Source organism: Oncorhynchus nerka, linkage group LG13 (genome assembly GCF_034236695.1).
Source record: "Oncorhynchus nerka isolate Pitt River linkage group LG13, Oner_Uvic_2.0, whole genome shotgun sequence".
NCBI lineage: Eukaryota > Metazoa > Chordata > Actinopteri > Salmoniformes > Salmonidae > Oncorhynchus > Oncorhynchus nerka.
In genome coordinates, this window is record NC_088408.1 from 100626545 (window position 1) to 100649279 (window position 22735).

General features: G+C 44.7%; 1 protein-coding gene across 1 annotated transcript in view; it reads right to left on the reverse strand.

Moving 5' to 3' along the window:
- Positions 1-639: 639 nt before the first annotated feature.
- The window catches only part of LOC115121431 (PDZ domain-containing protein 2-like), a 29227-nt gene continuing 7131 nt past the window's right edge, over positions 640-22735 (reverse strand). The window contains exons 3-6 of the mRNA XM_029650519.2: positions 9290-9391; positions 7800-8097; positions 4052-4186; positions 640-2661 (exon numbers count right to left, since the gene is read on the reverse strand). Coding sequence (XP_029506379.2) covers positions 2495-2661; positions 4052-4186; positions 7800-8097; positions 9290-9391 — 702 coding nt within the window. The 3' untranslated portion in view covers positions 640-2494. The remainder of the gene's footprint in view (positions 2662-4051; positions 4187-7799; positions 8098-9289; positions 9392-22735) is intronic.

A 22735-nucleotide genomic window follows, 5' to 3' on the forward strand; every position in this document is an offset into this window, starting at 1 on the left:
ATAACAACAGGGTAAACTGAGAGGATACCTACAGGGTAAACTGAGAGGATACCTACAGGGTACACTGAGAGGATACCTACAGGGTAAACTGAGAGGATACCTACAGGGTAAACTGACCGATACCTACAGGGTACACTGAGAGGATACCTACAGGGTACACTGAGAGGATACCTACAGGGTAAACTGAGAGGATACCTACAGGGTAAACTGAGAGGATACCTACAGGGTACACTGAGAGGATACCTACAGGGTAAACTGAGAGGATACCTACAGGGTAAACTGAGAGGAGACCTACAGGGTAAACTGAGAGGATACCTACAGGGTAAACTGAGAGGATACCTACAGGGTAAACTGAGAGGATACCTACAGGGTACACTGAGAGGATACCTACAGGGTACACTGAGAGGATACCTACAGGGTACACTGAGAGGATACCTACAGGGTAAACTGAGAGGATACCTACAGGGTAAACTGAGAGGATACCTACAGGGTACACTGAGAGGATACCTACAGGGTAAACTGAGAGGATACCTACAGGGTAAACTGAGAGGATACCTACAGGGTAAACTGAGAGGATACCTACAGGGTAAACTGACCGATACCTTGGCATAAAATAAGGTTGGTTCAAATAAGAGGTAATGGTTTTAAAGGCAAAGTGACAATTTAATGTTTTTCATAAAATAATCACATTTTAAGAGAGAAAAAAACAACTTTTGCTGTAGTGAAGTCTGATTGAGCTGATTGTACACAAACAGCAGTTAATTATAAACAACAGCAGTTATACTAGTACACAACACTGAGTGTACAAAACATTAGGAACACCTGCTCTTTCCATGACGTAGACTGACGAGGTGAATCCAGGTGAAAACTATGATCCTTATTGATGTCACTTGTTAAATCCACTTCAATCAGTGTAGATGAAGAGGAGGAGACAGGTTGAAGAAGGACTTTTTAAGCCTTTGAAACCTGGATTGTGTGTGTGAGCCATTCAGAGGGTGAATAGGCAAGACAGCAGATTGAAGTCCCTTTGAACAGGGTATGGTAGTAGGTTCCAGGCGCACCAGTTTGTGTCAAGAACTGCAACGCTGCTGGGTTTTTCAGGCTCAACAGTTTCCTGTGTGTATCAAGAATGGTCCACCACCGAAAGGACATCCAGCCAACTTGACACAACTGTGGGAAGCATTGGACTCAACATGGGCCAGTATCCCTGTGGAAGCATTGGAGTCAACATGGGCCAGTATCCCTGTGGAACGCTTTCGACACCTTGTAGAGATATTCCAAGATTCCACCATAAAGACACTCTCCTATCCTCCTGTATAGAACACTATAATAGTCTAATATCCTCCTGTATAAAACACTATATTAGCCTCTAGTCTTCCTATATAAAACACTATACTAGTATCTTGTCCTCCTGTATAAAACACTATATTAGCCTCTCGTCTTCCTATATAAAACACAACAATAGTCTATATCCTCCTGTATAAACCACTATACTAGTCTAATATCCTCCTGTATAAGACACTATAATAGCCTCTCGTCCTCCTGTATAAAACACTATAATAGCCTCTCGTCCTCCTGTATAAAACACTATAATAGCCTCTTGTCCTCCTGTATAAGACACTATACTAGTCTAATATCCTCCTGTATAAAAAACTATACTAGTCTAATATCCTCCTGTATAAAACACTATACTAGTCTAATATCCTCCTGTATAAGACACTATAATAGCCTCTTGTCCTCCTGTATAGAACACTATAATAGTCTAATATCCTCCTGTATAAAACACTATAATAGTCTATATCCTCCTGTATAAAACACTATAATAGTATCTCGTCCTCCTGTATAACACACTATAATAGCCTCTCGTCCTCCTGTATGAAACACTATAATAGTCTAATATCCTCCTGTATAAAACAATATAATAGTATCTTGTCCTCCTGTATGAAACACTATAATAGTATTGTGTCCTCATGTATAAGACACTATAATAGCCTCTCGTCCTCCTGTATAAGACACTATAATAGTATCCTGTCCTCCTGTATAAGACACTATAATAGTGTCTTGTCCTCCTGTATAAGACACTATAATAGTATCCTGTCCTCCTGTATAAGACACTATAATAGTGTCTTGTCCTCCTGTATAGAACACTATAATAGTGTCTTTTCCTCCTGTATGAAACACGAAAATAAAAGAAAGAATGCTTCATACTCCACGATCTGGTTTTGACACTCTATTTGACATTCCGGACCGAATTGCAGTCTGCTTTAACAAAATAACCGCTTTCCAATGTCTGTCCGTTTCATCAGAATATGTCATGATAATAACATTTCAGCCATCGTAGCTATATATATATAGTTCTCTGAGATGTGTCTGTTGTATGTCTGTCATACAAAAGTCCTGGATTATATATTATGTCACCTCAAGCTGACATACGTGTTCTGCGAGGTACGTCTGGTTCTTCATATTAGTTCTATATATGTCTGTTGTGTGTCTGTCATACGGAGGTCCGCGGTTTCCTGATGACCAGCTGCACGGGGCCTTCGCTGACGGCCTTGATGATGTTCCAGGCGTCGTAATGCATGAGGCCCTGCAGCGAGCGTCCGTTGACCTCCAGTACCTCGTCCCCCACGTCCACCACCCTCGACAGCTCCGCAGCACCACCTAGAGGAGGGTGGGTTCATTATGATTAGACGTTATAATGGGTCATAAATGGTCATGACAAGTATTACAACGCATTATAACAGTATCATAATGCATTAAAACAGTATCATAATGCATTATAACTATCATAATGCATTATAACAGTATCATAATGCATTATAACTATATCATAATGCATTATAACTATATCATAATGCATTATAACAGTATCATAATGCATTATAACAGTATCATAATGCATTATAACAGTATCATAATGCATTATAACTATCATAATGCATTATAACAGTATCATAATGCATTATAACTATCATAATGCATTATAACTGTATCATAATGCATTATAACAGTATCATAATGCATTATAACAGTATCATAATGCATTATAACAGTATCATAATGCATTATAACAGTATCATAATGCATTATAACTATCATAATGCATTATAACAGTATCATAATGCATTATAACTGTATCATAATGCATTATAACTATCATAATGCATTATAACAGTATCATAATGCATTATAACTATCATAATGCATTATAACAGTATCATAATGCATGATACCTGAGTACTTAAATGTTGGATCTATAAAACCTTGTTGTAGTAGATAGTGTAGGATTCTGAAAGCTCTCTTCCGCCATGACATCTCTCCCCTACATGTAACCCAACCCAGCTGTCTACACAGGATCTCTCCTCTCCTCTACATGTAACCCAACCCAGCTGTCTACACAGGATCTCTCCTCTCCTCTACATGTAACCCAACCCAGCTGTCTACACAGGATCTCTCCTCTCCTCTACATGTAACCCAACCCAGCTGTCTACGCAGGATCTCTCCTCTACATGTAACCCAACCCAGCTGTCTACGCAGGATCTCTCCTCTTCTCCTCCTCTCCCTCTCCTCTCCTCTCCTCTCCTCTCCTCTCCTCTCCTCCCCTCCCTCCCCTCCTCTCCCTCCCCTCCCCTCCCCTCCCCCTCCCCTCCCCTCCCCCCCTCCCCCTCCCCTCCCCCCCTCTCCTCTCCTCCCCTCCCTCCCCCTCCCCTCCCCCTCCTCTCCTCTCCTCTCCTCTCCTCTCCTCTCCTCTCCTCTCCTCTCCTCTCCTCTCCTCCTCCTCTCCTCCCCTCCCTCCCCTCCTCTCCTCTCCTCTCCTCTCCTCCTCTCCTCTCCTCTCCTCTCCTCTTTCCCTCCTCTCTTCATTGGAAAGTCTGTATTGGCAGACAAACTCACTGACCGTGTCTGTTTTGACTGCCATGCTGGGGAAATGCCCCCTCTGGTGGCCATATGCTGACACTGCCATACCACCATAGGAATAAAGAGTGTGTGTGTATACTTACGTTCCTGCGTGTGTGTGTTCCTTTGTGTGTGTGTGTGTGTGTTGGCTGACCTTTGAAGACTCGTTTAACGTTGAGGGGTAGGTCTCCGTGTGCCGAGGCTTTGCCCCCCTCCAGACTGAAGCCCAGACCAGCCGACGTCTTCAGCAGCTCCACCCTCAGAGCCCCGTCAGGACCCACCTCCACCACTATGGGAACACACAGAGGCACAGTGAGCACCCAGTCCCGCAGGAATCATGTCAGCTCTATACAAATAGCACTTTGGTTTTAGGAACTGAAGCCACTGCCTGTTCACCCCGCTACCATCCAGAAGGCGAGGTCAGTACAGGTGCATCAAAGCTGGGACAGAGAGACTGAAAAACAGCTTCTATCTCAAGGCCATCAGACTGTTAAACAGCCACCACTAACATTGAGTGGCTGCTGCCAACACACTGACTCAACTCCAGCTCACTTTAATAATGGAAACTGATGAAAAATATATCACTAGCCACTTTGCAGTAATACCAAATGCTTGTGTTTCTAGCTCCAACAGTGCAGTAATACCTAATGCTTGTGTTTCTAGCTCCAACAGTGCAGTAATACCTAATGCTTGTGTTTCTAGCTCCAACAGTGCAGTAATACCTAATGCTTGTGTTTCTAGCTCCAACAGTGCAGTAATACCTAATGCTTGTGTTTCTAGCTCCAACAGTGCAGTAATACCTAATGCTTGTGTTTATAGCTTCCAACAGTGTAGTAATACCAAATGCTTGTGTTTATAGCTTCCAACAGTGCAGTAGTACCTAATGCTTGTGTTTCTAGCTCCAACAGTGCAGTAATACCAAATGCTTGTGTTTCTAGCTCCAACAGTGTAGTAATACCTAATGCTTGTGTTTATAGCTCCAACAGTGCAGTAATACCTAATGCTTGTGTTTCTAGCTCCAACAGTACAGTAATACCTAATGCTTGTGTTTCTAGCTCCAACAGTACAGTAATACCTAATGCTTGTGTTTCTAGCTCCAACAGTGCAGTAATACCTAATGCTTGTGTTTATAGCTCCAACAGTACAGTAATACCTAATGCTTGTGTTTATAGCTTCCAACAGTGCAGTAATACCTAATGCTTGTGTTTATAGCAATACAAAAACAATACACACATCATCCATGAAGTAAAAATAAAGAATGAAAGAAATATCAGAACAAGCAATGTCAGAGTCCGGCATACAGAGCATTCAGAAAGTATTCAGACTCCTGGACTTTTTCCACATTTTGTTACATTACAGCCTTATTCTAAAATGGATGACATTTTTTTTTAAAATGCTCAGCAATCTACAAACAATACCCCATAATTACAAAACGAAAACAGGTTTAAATGTTTTTTATTGAAATTTGCTGAGACACAAAATTGAACTCAGGTGGATCCTGTTTCCATTGATCATCCTTGAGATGTTTCTACAACTTGATTGGAGTCCACCTGTGGTAAATTCAATTGATTGGACATGATTTGGAAAGGCACACACCTGTCTATATAAGGTCCCACAGCTGACAGAGCATGTCAGAGCAAAAACCAAAGGTCAATGAGGTCAAAGGAATTGTCCGTAGAGCTCCGAGACACAGATCTGGGGTAAGGTACCAAAACATTTCTGCAGCATTGAAGGTCCCCAAGAACACAGTGGCCTCCATCATCCTTAAATGGAAGAAGTTTGGAACCACCAAGACTCTCCCTAGAGTTGGCTGCCCGGCCAAACTGAGCAATCGGGAAAGAAGGGCCTTGGTCAGGGAGGTGACCAAGAACCCGACGGTCACTCGGACAGAACTCCAGAGTTCATCTGTGGAGATGGGAGAACCTTCAAGAAGGACAACCATTTCTGTAGCACTCCACCAATCAGGACTTAATGGTAGAGTGGCCAGAAAGAAGCCACTCCTCAGTAAAAGGCTCGCTTGGAGTTTGCTAAAAAAGCACCTAAAGGACTCTCAGACCATGAGAAACAAGATTCTCTGGTCTGATGAAACTAAGATTGAACTCTTTGGCTTGAATGCCAAGCGTGGTCACGTATGGAGGAAACCTGGCACTATTCCCTACGGTGAAGCATGGTGGTGGCAGCATCATGTCTGGAGGACACCTGGCACTATTCCCTACGGTGAAGCATGGTGGTGGCAGCATCATGCTGTTGGGATGTTTTTCAGCGGTAGGGACTGAGAGACTAGTTAGGATCGAGGGGAAAGATGAACGGAGCAGAGAACAGAGAGATCCATGTTGAAAGACCTGCTCTGGAGCACACAGGACCTCAGACTGGGGAAAAGGTTCACTTTCCAACAAGACAATGACCCTAAGTACACAGCCAAGACTACGCAGGAGTGGCTTTGAGACAAGTCTTTGAATGCCCTTGAATGGCCCAGCCAGAGACCAGACATGAACCCAATCTAACAACTCTGGGGAGACCTGAAAATAGCTGTGCAGCGACGCTCCCCATTCCAACCCGACAGAGCTTGAGAGGATCTGCAGAGAAGAATGGGAGAAACTCCCCAAATACAGGTGTGCCAAGCTTGTAGTGTCATACCCAATAAAAAAATTAGTAGAGTGAATGATTTATTTCAGCTTTGGATGACCCATTTGTGACCAAGCTTTAACATCCTGACTGATGTCTTGAGATGTCGCTTCAATATATCTAAATGTAATTGTTTGTATGTAACGTAATGTATGTCATTCGGTGTCAGTTGTTTAGTGAACTCTGCCATGACGTGCTGTAGCACTAGGCAGAAACATTACTAGTCCAATTCACTCCTCTCTTTCTAAATATGCTATTTTATTTATTTATTTATTTTATTTTACCTTTATTTTACTAGGCAAGTCAGTTAAGAACAAATTCTTATTTTCGATGACGGCCTAGGAACAGTGTTCAGGGGCAGAACGACAGATTTGTACCTTGTCAGCTCGGGGATTCGAACTTGCAACCTTTCGCTTACTAGTCCAACGCTCTAACCACTAGGCTACCTGCTGGCTACTGGTCCAACGCTCTAACCACTAGGCTACCTGCTGGCTACTGGTCCAACGCTCTAACCACTAGGCTACCTGCTGGCTACTAGTCCAACGCTCTAACCACTAGGCTACCTGCTGGCTACTGGTCCAACGCTCTAACCACTAGGCTACCTGCTGGCTACTGGTCCAACGCTCTAACCACTAGGCTACCTGCTGGTTACTAGTCCAACACTCTAACCACTAGGCTACCTGCTGGTTACTAGTCCAACGCTCTAACCACTAGGCTACCTGCTGGCTACTGGTCCAACACTCTAACCACTAGACTACCTGCTGGCTACTAGTCCAACACTCTAACCACTAGGCTACCCTGCCGCCTCTACACTCTAACCACTAGGCTACCCTGCCGCCTCTACACTCTAACCACTAGGCTACCCTGCCGCCTCTACACTTTAACCACTAGGCTACCCTGCCGCCCCATTAAATCTATTAAATCTAAACTTGTTTGTTTTCTTTGTTTAAGACTTAAAAATGGGTCTTGTGATGTGATTAATGGCATTACACGGACTCAGAACAACCATACAGAGAGTAAACAGGTCCTACTAGATCTAAAACCAGGAAAAATGTAATATATCTGCCATTTAACATTCTGCAATAATTCTGCCCAACTTAAGAGTTGTTTATTAACCATTAGTTTACCCGTTGACAGAAAAACACATCTCCTGTACACCAAGGACTCAAGGAAGAGTTGCAGGGTAGAGGAGAAGAATGTGCCTATTTGAAAGCTACAAAAAACAAATGTGCAGATCACTCCGGCTTTGCAGTATGTTAATGTTTCCTATCCTGTACCTCCCAGTCCCATAACAGATCTAGTCGTCTCAGGCCAGTTCTCTCTGCATCCCAGGGAGTAGCTTCTTCCGGTGTGGTGGGACAGGTCATGTTGTCTCGGGGACATCTGTCCTTCACTGTCCTTCCCCCTGCGAATAACCACCAGGACCTGAGTGGACAGTCTAGCCTGGTGGAGACAGGACACGGCTTCTACGTGGGACATCCCCTCCAAGCTGCTGCCGTTGATGGACAGGATACTGTCCCCACGCTGAATGGTTCCTTCCAGGCCGGCCACGCCTTTAGAGAACACCCGATGGACCTGCCCCAGAGGTAAGTGGGAGAGTTAAGAAGTGAAGTTAAATACCAAATCAACTTCTAGCCCCTACACACTAGGCACTCCAATCTATCTCAAGGGATTGGATTGATGATAAGTGGAGTGGGAGAGTTAAGAAGTGAAGTTAAATCCCAAATCAACTCCTAGCCCCTACACACCAGGCACTCCAATCTATCTCAAGGGATTGGATTGATGATAAGTGGAGTGGGAGAGTAATGAATTGTTCAACATTGAATAGAGACAAAAACATTTGTTTACTCTAGGTTTCTCATTACTTACTCCATATCTTTCATGACACATTTTCAAAATATTTTTTGTTTGTTTTGTTTTTAAACATGTACTGTACTACTGTAATACTACTGTTATACTACTGTAATACTACTATAATACTACTGCTATACTACTGTTATACTACTGTTATACTACTGTGATACTACTGTGATGCTACTGTTATGCTACTGTTATACTACTGGTATACTACTGTTATACTACTGTAATACTACTATAATACTACTGCTATACTACTGTTATACTACTGTAATACTACTGTAATACTACTGTTATACTACTGTAATACTACTGTTATACTACTGTAATACTACTGTAATACTACTGTAATACTACTGTTATACTACTGCTATACTACTGTAATACTACTGTTATACTACTGCTATACTACTGCTATACTACTGTAATACTACTGTTATACTACTGCTATACTACTGTAATACTACTATAATACTACTGCTATACTACTGTTATACTACTGTAATACTACTGTAATACTACTGTTATACTACTGCTATACTACTGTAATACTACTGTTATACTACTGTAATACTACTGTTATACTACTGTAATACTACTGTTATACTACTGTAATACTACTGTTATACTACTGTAATACTATACTACTGTAATACTACTGTAATACTACTGTTATACTACTGTTATACTACTGTTATACTACTGGTATACTACTGTTATACTACTGTAATACTAATGTTATACTACTGTAATACTACTATAATACTACTGTTATACTACTGTTATACTACTGTAATAATACTGTTATACTACTGTAAAACTACTGTTATACTACTGTTATACTACTGGTATACTGCTGGTATACTACTGGTATACTACTGTTATACTACTGGTATACTACTGTACTTACAGTTATGGACTTCTGCTCAAGGTCCATTCCACCAGCGATGCTGAAACCAAGTCCAGATCCCTCTTCTTTAGAGAAGACTACAAAGTGGGTATCATCTTTATCCTAGGTGGGGGGCAGAAACAACACACACAACGTGAATCTTTCAAGACAAGGATGAAAATACTTCAACAATGTCTCAGACATTATATCCCTGACACTCCTCTCCTCTGGCCTGGTGCTGTCTTAACAACTCCTATTTTTATTTTTTTATTTCACCTTTATTTAACCAGGTAGGCAAGTTGAGAACACCTTTATTTAACCAGGTAGGCCAGTTGAGAACACCTTTATTTAACCAGGTAGGCCAGTTGAGAACACCTTTATTTAACCAGGTAGGCAAGTTGAGAACACCTTTATTTAACCAGGTAGGCAAGTTGAGAACACCTTTATTTAACCAGGTAGGCAAGTTGAGAACACCTTTATTTAACCAGGTAGGCCAGTTGAGAACACCTTTATTTAACCAGGTAGGCAAGTTGAGAACACCTTTATTTAACCAGGTAGGCAAGTTGAGAACACCTTTATTTAACCAGGTAGGCCAGTTGAGAACACCTTTATTTAACCAGGTAGGCAAGTTGAGAACACCTTTATTTAACCAGGTAGGCAAGTTGAGAACACCTTTATTTAACCAGGTAGGCCAGTTGAGAACACCTTTATTTAACCAGGTAGGCAAGTTGAGAACACCTTTATTTAACCAGGTAGGCAAGTTGAGAACACCTTTATTTAACCAGGTAGGCAAGTTGAGAACACCTTTATTTAACCAGGTAGGCAAGTTGAGAACACCTTTATTTAACCAGGTAGGCCAGTTGAGAACACCTTTATTTAACCAGGTAGGCAAGTTGAGAACACCTTTATTTAACCAGGTAGGCAAGTTGAGAACACCTTTATTTAACCAGGTAGGCCAGTTGAGAACACCTTTATTTAACCAGGTAGGCAAGTTGAGAACACCTTTATTTAACCAGGTAGGCAAGTTGAGAACACCTTTATTTAACCAGGTAGGCCAGTTGAGAACACCTTTATTTAACCAGGTAGGCAAGTTGAGAACACCTTTATTTAACCAGGTAGGCAAGTTGAGAACACCTTTATTTAACCAGGTAGGCCAGTTGAGAACACCTTTATTTAACCAGGTAGGCAAGTTGAGAACACCTTTATTTAACCAGGTAGGCAAGTTGAGAACACCTTTATTTAACCAGGTAGGCAAGTTGAGAACACCTTTATTTAACCAGGTAGGCAAGTTGAGAACACCTTTATTTAACCAGGTAGGCCAGTTGAGAACACCTTTATTTAACCAGGTAGGCAAGTTGAGAACACCTTTATTTAACCAGGTAGGCAAGTTGAGAACACCTTTATTTAACCAGGTAGGCAAGTTGAGAACACCTTTATTTAACCAGGTAGGCTAGTTGAGAACACCTTTATTTAACCAGGTAGGCAAGTTGAGAACACCTTTATTTAACCAGGTAGGCAAGTTGAGAACACCTTTATTTAACCAGGTAGGCAAGTTGAGAACACCTTTATTTAACCAGGTAGGCTAGTTGAGAACACCTTTATTTAACCAGGTAGGCAAGTTGAGAACACCTTTATTTAACCAGGTAGGCAAGTTGAGAACACCTTTATTTAACCAGGTAGGCTAGTTGAGAACACCTTTATTTAACCAGGTAGGCAAGTTGAGAACACCTTTATTTAACCAGGTAGGCCAGTTGAGAACACCTTTATTTAACCAGGTAGACTAGTTGAGAACACCTTTATTTAACCAGGTAGGCCAGTTGAGAACACCTTTATTTAACCAGGTAGGCAAGTTGAGAACACCTTTATTTAACCAGGTAGGCAAGTTGAGAACACCTTTATTTAACCAGGTAGGCAAGTTGAGAACACCTTTATTTAACCAGGTAGGCAAGTTGAGAACACCTTTATTTAACCAGGTAGGCAAGTTGAGAACATGTTCTCATTAACAACTGCGACCTGGCCAAGATAAAGCAAAGCAGTTCGACACATACAACGACACAGAGTTACGCATGGAGTAAAACAAACATACAGTTAATAATACAGTATAAAAATAAGTCTATATATAATGTGAGCAAATTAGGTGAGAAGGGAGGTAAAGGACAAAAGGACATGGTGGCGAAGTAAATACAATATAGCAAGTAAAACACGGGAATGGTAGATTTGCAGTGGAAGAATGTGCAAAGTAGAAATATAAATAATGGGATGCAAAGGAGTAAAATAAATAAATAAATACAGTAGGGGAAGCGGTAGTTGTTTGGGCTAAATTATAGATGGGCTATGTACAGATGCAGTAATCTGTGAGCTGCTCTGACAGTTGGTGCTTGAAGGGAGATAAGTGTTTCCAGTTTCAGAGATTTTTGTAGTTCGTTCCAGTCATTGGCAGCAGAGAACTGGAAGGAGAGGCGGCCAAAGGAAGAATTGGTTTTGGGGGTGACCAGAGAGATATACCTGCTGGAGAGCGTGCTACAGGTGGGTGCTGCTATGTTGACCAGCGAGCTGAGATAAGGGGGGACTTTACCTAGGCAGGGTCTTGTAGATGCTGGAGCCAGTGGGTTTGGCGACGAGTATGAAGCGAGGGCCAGCCAACGAGAGCGTACAGGTCGCAGTGGTGGGTAGTATATGGGGCTTTGGTGACGAAACGGATGACACTGTGATAGACTGCATCCAATTTATTGAGTAGGGTATTGGAGGCTATTTTGTAAATGACATCGCCGAAGTAGAGGATCGGTAGGATGGTGAGTTTTACGAGGGTATGTTTGGCAGCATGAGTGAAGGATGCTTTGTTGCGAAATAGGAAGCCAATTCTAGATTTAACTTTGGATTGGAGATGTTTGATGTGAGTCTGGAAGGAGTGTTTACAGTCTAACCAGACACCTAGGTATTTGTAGTTGTCCACATATTCTAAGTCAGAACCGTCCAGAGTAGTGATGCTGGGCGGGCAGGTACAGGCAGCGATCGGTCAAAGAGCATGCATTTAGTTTTACTTGTATTTAAGAGCCGTTGGAGGCCACGGAAGGAGAGTTGTATGGCATTGAAGCTCGTCTGGAGGTTTGTTAACACGGTGTCCAAAGAAGGGCCAGAAGTATAGAGAATGGTGTCGTCTGCGTAGAGGTGGATCAGAGACTCACCAGCAGCAAGAGCAACATCATTGATGTATATGTAACAGTATAACTTTAGACCGTCCCCTCGCCCATACCCGGGCACGAACCAGGGACCCTCTGCACACATCAACAACAGTCACCCACGAAGCATCGTTACCCATCGCTCCACAAAAGCCGCGGCCCTTGCAGAGCAAGGGGAACTACTACTTCAAGGTCTCAGAGCAAGTGACGTCACCGATTGAAACGCTATTTAGCGCGAACACCGCTAACTAGCTAGCCATTTCACATCCGTTACATATACAGAGAAGAGAGTTGGCCCAAGAATTGAACCCTGTGGCACCCCCATAGAGACTGCCAGAGGCCCGGACAACAGGCCCTCCGTTTTGACACACTGAACTCTATCAGAGAAGTAGTTGGTGAACCAGGCGAGGAAATCATTTGAGAAACCAAGGCTATCGAGTCTGCCGATGAGGATGTGGTGATTGACAGAGACGAAAGCCTTGGCCAGGTCAATGATTACGGCTGCACAGCATTGTTTCTTATCGATGGCGGTTACGATATCGTTTAAGACCTTGAGCGTGGCTGAGGTGCACCCATGACCAGCTCTGAAACCAGATTGCATAAGCGGTGGGATTCGAAATGGTCAGTTATCTGTTTGTTGACTTGGCTTTCGAAGACCTTAGAAAGGCAGGGTAGGATAGATATAGGTCTGTAGCAGTTTGGGGTCAAGAGTGTCTCCCCCTTTGAAGAGGGGGATGACTGCAGCTGCTTTCCCATCTTTGGGAATCTCAGACGACACGAAAGAGAGGTTGAACAGACCGGTAATAGGGGTTGCAACAGATCATTTTAGAAAGAAAGGGTCCAGATTGTCTAGCCCGGCTGATTTGTAGGGGTCCAGATTTTGCAGCTCTTTCAGAACATCAGCTGACTGGATTTGGGAGAAGGAGAAATAGGGAAGGCTTGGGCGAGTTGCTGTGGGGGGTGCAGTGCTGTTGACCGGGGTAGGGGTAGCCAGGTGGAAAGCATGGCCAGCCGTAGAAAAATGCTTATTGAAATTCTCAATTATAGTGGATTTATCGGTGGTGACAGAGTTTCCTAGCCCCAGTGCAGTGGGCAGCTGGGAGGAGATGTTCTTATTTTCCATGGACTTTACAGTGTCCAATAACTTTTTTGAGTTTGTGTTGCAGGAAGCAAATTTCTGCTTGAAAAATCTAGCCTTGGCTTTTGTAACTGCCTGGGTATATCGGTTTCTAACTTCCCTGAAAAGTTGCATATCACGGGAGCTGTTCGATGCTAATGCAGAACACCACAGGTTGTTTTTGTGTTGGTTAACCTCTTCAGTCGACCCTCTACTTTTTTGAACATTCTGTTAAAAATCGCGCAACATTTCAGCGCCCTGCTACTCATGCCAGGAATATAGTATATGCATTTGCTTAGTCTGTGTGGATAGAAAACACTCAGACGTTTAAAAAACTGGTTAAATCACTGCTGTGGCTTTACCAGAACGGCATTTACATCGAAAAGCACAGGAAAAACTGATCACTGAAAATGGGGAAAATATATCCATGCGCTACTTGAACCCATTGATAAACGTGAACCACAAGAGGTTGCAGTACCTACAGCTTCCACAGGGTGTCTAGAGTCTTGTCATTTCCCTTCGAGTTTTTTCTTGGTCAAACACATACAGGACACCGTATCTAATCCGGTCTAGGACCGGATATTTTCGTTGAGTTTCTAGCCGGACATTTTTCCAGACGGACAGCTAATGATCTTTACATCGCCTCCTGATGAATTTTATCGCTTATTAACGTTTACTAATACCTAAAGTTGCATTACAAACGTATTTCGAAGTGTTTTGTGAAAGTTTATCGTTGACTTTTTGAATTTTAAAAAATGACGTTACGTTTTGAAACGATGTTTTTTTCGTTTATCACACAGTCTACATATAACGATATCTAGGCTTTATATGGACCGATTTAATCGAAATAAAGACCCAAATAGTGTTTATGGGACATCTAGGAGTGCCAACAAAGAAGATGGTGAAAGGTAATGAATGTTTTCTATTTTATTGTGCGGTTTGTGTAACGCCGAAATGCTAATTATTTTGTTTACGTCCCCTGTGGGTCTTTTGGGGTGTTGCATGCTATCAGATAATAGCTTCTCATGCTTTCGCCGAAAAGCATTTTAAAAATCTGACTTGTTGCCTGGATTCACAACGAGTGTAGCTTTAATTCGATACCCTGCATGTGTATTTCAATGAACTTTTGAGTTTTAACTAATACTATTAGCATTTAGCGTAGCGCATTTGCATTTCCAGAGCTCTAGTTGGGACGCAAGCGTCCCGAGTAGAAGCAACAGGTTAAGGGCAGTCAGGTCTGGAGAGAACCAAGGGCTATATCTGTTCCTGGTTCTACATTTCTTGAAGGGGGAATGCTTATTTAAAATGGTAAGGAAGGCCTTTTTTTAATAAATAACCAGGCATCCTCTACTGACGGGATGAGGTCAATATCCTTCCAGGATTCCAGTATATGGTCAATGTCACGCCAAATACTGTTGGAAACAAACAGATGTAGGACCATGCTACCTTTCCTCAACCTAATATCTGAAGTGTTTAGTTATTTGTGCTATTGTGTTCATTTCCCAGAAGCTCATCCCCTGTTAACCCTGAACACCTGATCCCCTGAACTACCTGATCCCCTGAACTACCTGATCCCCTGAACTACCTGATCTTCTGAACTACCGGATCCCCTGAACTACCTGATCTTCTGAACTACCGGATCCCCTGAACTACCCGATCTTCTGAACTACCGGATCCCCTGAACTACCTGATCTTCTGAACTACCGGATCCCCTGAACTACCTGATCTTCTGAACTACCGGATCCCCTGAACTACCTGATCTTCTGAACTACCTGATCTTCTGAACTACCTGATCCCCTGAACTACCTGATCCCCTGAACTACCTGATCCCCTGAACTACCTGATCTTCTGAACTACCTGATCCCCTGAACTATCTGATCCCCTGAACTACCTGATCCCCTGAACTACCTGCTCCCTTGTTTACCCTGAACTACCTGATCTTCTGAACTACCTGATCCCCTGAACTACCTGATCCCCTGAACTACCTGCTCCCTTGTTTGCCCTGAACTACCTAATAAATGGACCTGAGAACTGAGAGATCCTGGTGTTCTTAGACACTCCACTGAGAAGCACTCCATCCCACACCAGCAACCCTGCAATATTTTTCACTAATGGAGCCAACAGATGCAGCTACAGACAGACGTCTCTGGTTACCTCAGAGAGAGACTTGGCTTCCTTCAGCAGGGCCAACATGTGTTTGTGTGTTAGTCCTGAGAGATAAAAAATAAATACAATGTTGGGGGGGGATCCTTTTTTTCATTATCCAATTGGAAGTTGGTCTTGTCCCATCGCTGCAACTCCCGTGCATCCTCCGAAACACAATCCAGCCAAGCCACACCGCTTCTTGACACAACACCTGCTTAACCCGGAAGCCAGCCGCACCAATGTGTCGCAGGAAACACTGTACACCTAGTCCGGCCCACCACAGGAGTCGCTAGTGCGCAATGGGACAAGGACATCCCTGCCGACTAAACCCTCCCTTAACCCGGAAGCCAGCCGCACCAATGTGTCGCAGGAAACACTGTACACCTAGTCCGGCCCACCACAGGAGTCGCTAGTGCGCAATGGGACAAGGACATCCCTGCCGACTAAACCCTCCCTTAACCCGGAAGCCAGCCGCACCAATGTGTCGCAGGAAACACTGTACACCTAGTCCGGCCCACCACAGGAGTCGCTAGTGCGCAATGGGACAAGGACATCCCTGCCGACTAAACCCTCCCTTAACCCGGAAGCCAGCCGCACCAATGTGTCGCAGGAAACACTGTACACCTAGTCCGGCCCACCACAGGAGTCGCTAGTGCGCAATGGGACAAGGACATCCCTGCCGACTAAACCCTCCCTTAACCCGGAAGCCAGCCGCACCAATGTGTCGCAGGAAACACTGTACACCTAGTCCGGCCCACCACAGGAGTCGCTAGTGCGCAATGGGACAAGGACATCCCTGCCGACTAAACCCTCCCTTAACCCGGAAGCCAGCCGCACCAATGTGTCGCAGGAAACACTGTACACCTAGTCCGGCCCACCACAGGAGTCGCTAGTGCGCAATGGGACAAGGACATCCCTGCCGACTAAACCCTCCCTTAACCCGGAAGCCAGCCGCACCAATGTGTCGCAGGAAACACTGTACACCTAGTCCGGCCCACCACAGGAGTCGCTAGTGCGCAATGGGACAAGGACATCCCTGCCGACTAAACCCTCCCTTAACCCGGAAGCCAGCCGCACCAATGTGTCGCAGGAAACACTGTACACCTAGTCCGGCCCACCACAGGAGTCGCTAGTGCGCAATGGGACAAGGACATCCCTGCCGACTAAACCCTCCCTTAACCCGGAAGCCAGCCGCACCAATGTGTCGCAGGAAACACTGTACACCTAGTCCGGCCCACCACAGGAGTCGCTAGTGCGCAATGGGACAAGGACATCCCTGCCGACTAAACCCTCCCTTAACCCGGAAGCCAGCCGCACCAATGTGTCGCAGGAAACACTGTACACCTAGTCCGGCCCACCACAGGAGTCGCTAGTGCGCAATGGGACAAGGACATCCCTGCCGACTAAACCCTCCCTTAACCCGGAAGCCAGCCGCACCAATGTGTCGCAGGAAACACTGTACACCTAGTCCGGCCCACCACAGGAGTCGCTAGTGCGCAATGGGACAAGGACATCCCTGCCGACTAAACCCTCCCTTAACCCGGAAGCCAGCCGCACCAATGTGTCGCAGGAAACACTGTACACCTAGTCCGGCCCACCACAGGAGTCGCTAGTGCGCAATGGGACAAGGACATCCCTGCCGACTAAACCCTCCCTTAACCCGGAAGCCAGCCGCACCAATGTGTCGCAGGAAACACTGTACACCTAGTCCGGCCCACCACAGGAGTCGCTAGTGCGCAATGGGACAAGGACATCCCTGCCGACTAAACCCTCCCTTAACCCGGAAGCCAGCCGCACCAATGTGTCGCAGGAAACACTGTACACCTAGTCCGGCCCACCACAGGAGTCGCTAGTGCGCAATGGGACAAGGACATCCCTGCCGACTAAACCCTCCCTTAACCCGGAAGCCAGCCGCACCAAAGTGTCGCAGGAAACACTGTACACCTAGTCCGGCCCACCACAGGAGTCGCTAGTGCGCAATGGGACAAGGACATCCCTGCCGACTAAACCCTCCCTTAACCCGGAAGCCAGCCGCACCAATGTGTTGCAGGAAACACTGTACACCTAGTCCGGCCCACCACAGGAGTCGCTAGTGCGCAATGGGACAAGGACATCCCTGCCGACTAAACCCTCCCTTAACCCGGAAGCCAGCCGCACCAATGTGTCGCAGGAAACACTGTACACCTAGTCCGGCCCACCACAGGAGTCGCTAGTGCGCAATGGGACAAGGACATCCCTGCCGACTAAACCCTCCCTTAACCCGGAAGCCAGCCGCACCAATGTGTCGCAGGAAACACTGTACACCTAGTCCGGCCCACCACAGGAGTCGCTAGTGCGCAATGGGACAAGGACATCCCTGCCGACTAAACCCTCCCTTAACCCGGAAGCCAGCCCGCACCAATGTGTCGCAGGAAACACTGTACACCTAGTCCGGCCCACCACAGGAGTCGCTAGTGCGCAATGGGACAAGGACATCCCTGCCGACTAAACCCTCCCTTAACCCGGAAGCCAGCCGCACCAATGTGTCGCAGGAAACACTGTACACCTAGTCCGGCCCACCACAGGAGTCGCTAGTGCGCAATGGGACAAGGACATCCCTGCCGACTAAACCCTCCCTTAACCCGGAAGCCAGCCGCACCAATGTGTCGCAGGAAACACTGTACACCTAGTCCGGCCCACCACAGGAGTCGCTAGTGCGCAATGGGACAAGGACATCCCTGCCGACTAAACCCTCCCTTAACCCGGAAGCCAGCCCGCACCAATGTGTCGCAGGAAACACTGTACACCTAGTCCGGCCCACCACAGGAGTCGCTAGTGCGCAATGGGACAAGGACATCAAATGTGCACCGCTCCATGGGTCTCCCTGTCGCGGCCAGCTGCGACCGAGCCTGGACTCAAACCAGGATTTCTAGTGACACAGCTAGCACTGTGATGCAATGTCTTACACCGCTGGGCCACTCGGGAGGGCAGGGGGGATTAGTAACAACTACTTCCGTTTTTTGGTGAGTTCTAGAGAGAAATCAAATCATTCACAATAGAAATTAGTAGTTTTCATTAGGCAAATCCTCAACCTAGTTCAGCGCAGAAAACGTGGTTATTAACTACAATGACCATAATCCATTGCACTTGTTCATTAAAGACCCAGGATAGAAGCGGATACACACAGACCACATGAGAGAGGAATCAACACAACACAAGAGAGGGATAGAGACAGTTGATGAGGTAGCTACTAAAACGATTTGGTCAGACAGCTCTGCAGCATAGCTAGTAGCCTAGCTAAATAGGATCAATCAATGGGGAGCACAGACATAACATTGCATGGTTGTCTGGCTGGCTGGTTGTCTGGCTGGCTGGCTGGCTGCTACTACCTCAGCAGAGATGAGATGATGACTTTAAGGAATTAAATAATGAAGTAATAAACCCAACTGAAATATTTTATTAAAGTAATATCAATAAATGATGGACACGCCCCCACAGAAATGGGCCTTCCGCATCTGCAGTGGAAGGTGGCAGAGCTATAGCAGTGTTTATCAGACCAGGGGACATTCCATCTGCAGTGGAAGGTGGCAGAGCTATAGCAGTGTTTATCAGACCAGGGGACATTCCATCTGCAGTGGAAGGTGGCAGAGCTATAGCAGTGTTTATCAGACCAGGGGACATTCCATCTGCAGTGGAAGGTGGCAGAGCTATAGCAGTGTTTATCAGACCAGGGGACATGCCATCTGCAGTGGAAGGTGGCAGAGCTATAGCAGTGTTTATCAGACCAGGGGACATTCCATCTGCAGTGGAAGGTGGCAGAGCTATAGCAGTGTTTATCAGACCAGGGGACATTCCATCTGCAGTGGAAGGTGGCAGAGCTATAGCAGTGTTTATCAGACCAGGGGACATTCCATCTGCAGTGGAAGGTGGCAGAGCTATAGCAGTGTTTATCAGACCAGGGGACATTCCATCTGCAGTGGAAGGTGGCAGAGCTATAGCAGTGTTTATCAGACCAGGGGACATGCCATCTGCAGTGGAAGGTGGCAGAGCTATAGCAGTGTTTATCAGACCAGGGGACATTCCATCTGCAGTGGAAGGTGGCAGAGCTATAGCAGTGTTTATCAGACCAGGGGACACATTCCATCTGCAGTGGAAGGTGGCAGAGCTATAGCAGTGTTTATCAGACCAGGGGACATTCTAAAAATCTGTCTTTTCATGACAACGTTTAGCTCTAAGTGTCACAGGACTTGTCTGAAGGTAACCCAGTACCGGGCTGAACAATTTATGGAAGTGAATGGGGCATTTCCACAACAAAGGGCTAATTTCACTGTAAATGTAGTTTCAATTAGTTTAGCTTTCTAATATCTCTCAGATATAGGACAGACACTTCAAAACTTACCTACTTTTGATTTATTTTGGGACTGTCTGTTATTTTGGGACTGTCTGTTATTTTGGGACTGTCTGTTATTTTGGGACTGCCTGTTATTTTGGGACTGCCTTTGGGACTGTCTGTTATTTTGGGACTGTCTGTTATTTTGGGACTGCCTGTTATTTTGGGACTGCCTGTTATTTTGGGACTGCCTGTTATTTTGGGACTGCCTGTTATTTTGGGACTGCCTGTTATTTTGGGACTGTCTGTTATTTTGGGACTGCATGTTATTTTGGGACTGTCTGTTATTTTGGGACTGTCTGTTATTTTGGGACGTGTCTGTTATTTTGGGACTGTCTGTTATTTTGGGACTGCCTGTTATTTTGGGACTGTCTGTTATTTTGGGACTGTCTGTTATTTTGGGACTGCCTGTTATTTTGGGACTGTCTGTTATTTTGGGACTGTCTGTTATTTTGGGACTGTCTGTTATTTTGTCAAATTCAAATGTTAAACCATTTCAATATATTATATACGCAAGTGTCCTAAAATTCTAAATAAAATATCGAAATAATCCTTGGTATGACTATCTTAAAACAATTCCGTATGTTAGCTCATTAGAAACCCAGCCCCAGCCCCTTAGACCTTAGGCGGTTAATAAGTGGATAAGCTGTGTACAGTAATGGGCAGTCACTACCTTTATTAATGAAGTGTGGTGAGCAGTTGAATCAAAGAGAGAGAAAAGAGTTAAACAGTTTTGAACAAATACATCCTGCCACACTGGGTAGCACAGAGCAACATTTTAAGGGGCATTGCACTAATAATGGCGCTGACTAGGGAAACGTATCTGCTGTTCTTAGTGCCAGTCTATTCAAACTAAAACAATGTAACTAATAATGGGCATCTTTATGCTTTCTTTAATAAAATAATGATAAAAAATACTCTTTCAATATGCCTATGTTTATTTAGTTATGGATCCATAATGAATTACTATTGGAATAAATATCAATGAACTACAGAAATATTGGAACAAAGTTGTCTAATGAAGGTTAGCAAATTGTTGCTTCCTGGAAAATACTCTTTCAAACACACACGGTCACGTTGTACAGCGCCATAATGGCTATTAACGGGTAGCTGGACAACAGACTTGCTTAGAAGGAGGGTAGGGGGAGAAATCTATCGTCAAATGTATTTCTTAGTTAGGTTGGCTTTTTCACAACTGGCCGTTATTGGTTGCAATGTCAGTTTAATCCACCAGAAAAGACAAAACAAATAATACAACAAAAATCATTATTATTATTATGTATCACATCCGACCAAGATTGGGAGTCCCATAGAGCGGCGCACAATTGGCCCAGCGTTTCTCTCCCTCTAAAAACAGAAATAAATGTTTTGGCCTTTATTCAGATTACAATTGCTCACTTTCGTTTAATTTTTAAAATAAAAATTACACCAAAAAAAATTGTTATATATTATCAAGTTGATGGCAGAGTCATATAGCCCCTGCAACTACATAGAGCTGAGTGACTCAGTCATATAGCCCCTGCAACTACATAGAGCTGAGTGACTCAGTCATATAGCCCCTGCAACTACATAGAGCTGAGTGACTCAGTCATATAGCCTTGGCACCTACATAAAGCTGAGTGACTCAGTCATATAGCCTTGGCACCTACATAAAGCTGAGTGACTCAGTCATATAGCCTCCACACCTACATAAAGCTGAGTGACTCAGTCATATAGCCCCTGCAACTACATAGAGCTGAGTGACTCAGTCATATAGCCTTGGCACCTACATAAAGCTGAGTGACTCAGTCATATAGCCTCCACACCTACATAAAGCTGAGTGACTCAGTCATATAGCCTCGGCACCTACATACATACAGCTGAGTGACTCAGTCATATAGCGTCGGCACCTACATACATACAGCTGAGTGACTCAGTCATATAGCCTCGGTACCTACATAAAGCTGAGTGACTCAGTCATATAGCCTCGGCACCTACATAAAGCTGAGTGACTCAGTCATATAGCCTCAGCACCTACATACATACAGCTGAGTGACTCAGTCATATAGCGTCGGCACCTACATACATACAGCTGAGTGACTCAGTCATATAGCCTCGGCACCTACATACATACAGCTGAGTGACTCAGTCATATAGCCTCGGTACCTACATAAAGCTGAGTGACTCAGTCATAAGCCTCGGCACCTACATAAAGCTGAGTGACTCAGTCATAAGCCTCGGCACCTACATAAAGCTGAGTGACTCAGTCATATAGCATCCACACCTACATAAAGCTGAGTGACTCAGTCATATAGCCTCGGCACCTACATAAAGCTGAGTGACTCAGTCATATAGCCTCGGCACCTACATAAAGCTGAGTGACTCAGTCATATAGCCTCGGCACCTACATAAAGCTGAGTGACTCAGTCATATAGCCTCGGCACATACATAAAGCTGAGTGACTCAGTCATATAGCCTCAGCACCTACATACATACAGCTGAGTGACTCAGTCATATAGCCCAGCACCTACATAAAGCTGAGTGACTCAGTCATATAGCCTCAGCACCTACATAAAGCTGAGTGACTCAGTCATATAGCCTCAGCACCTACATAAAGCTGAGTGACTCAGTCATATAGCCTCGGCACCTACATACATACAGCTGAGTGACTCAGTCAT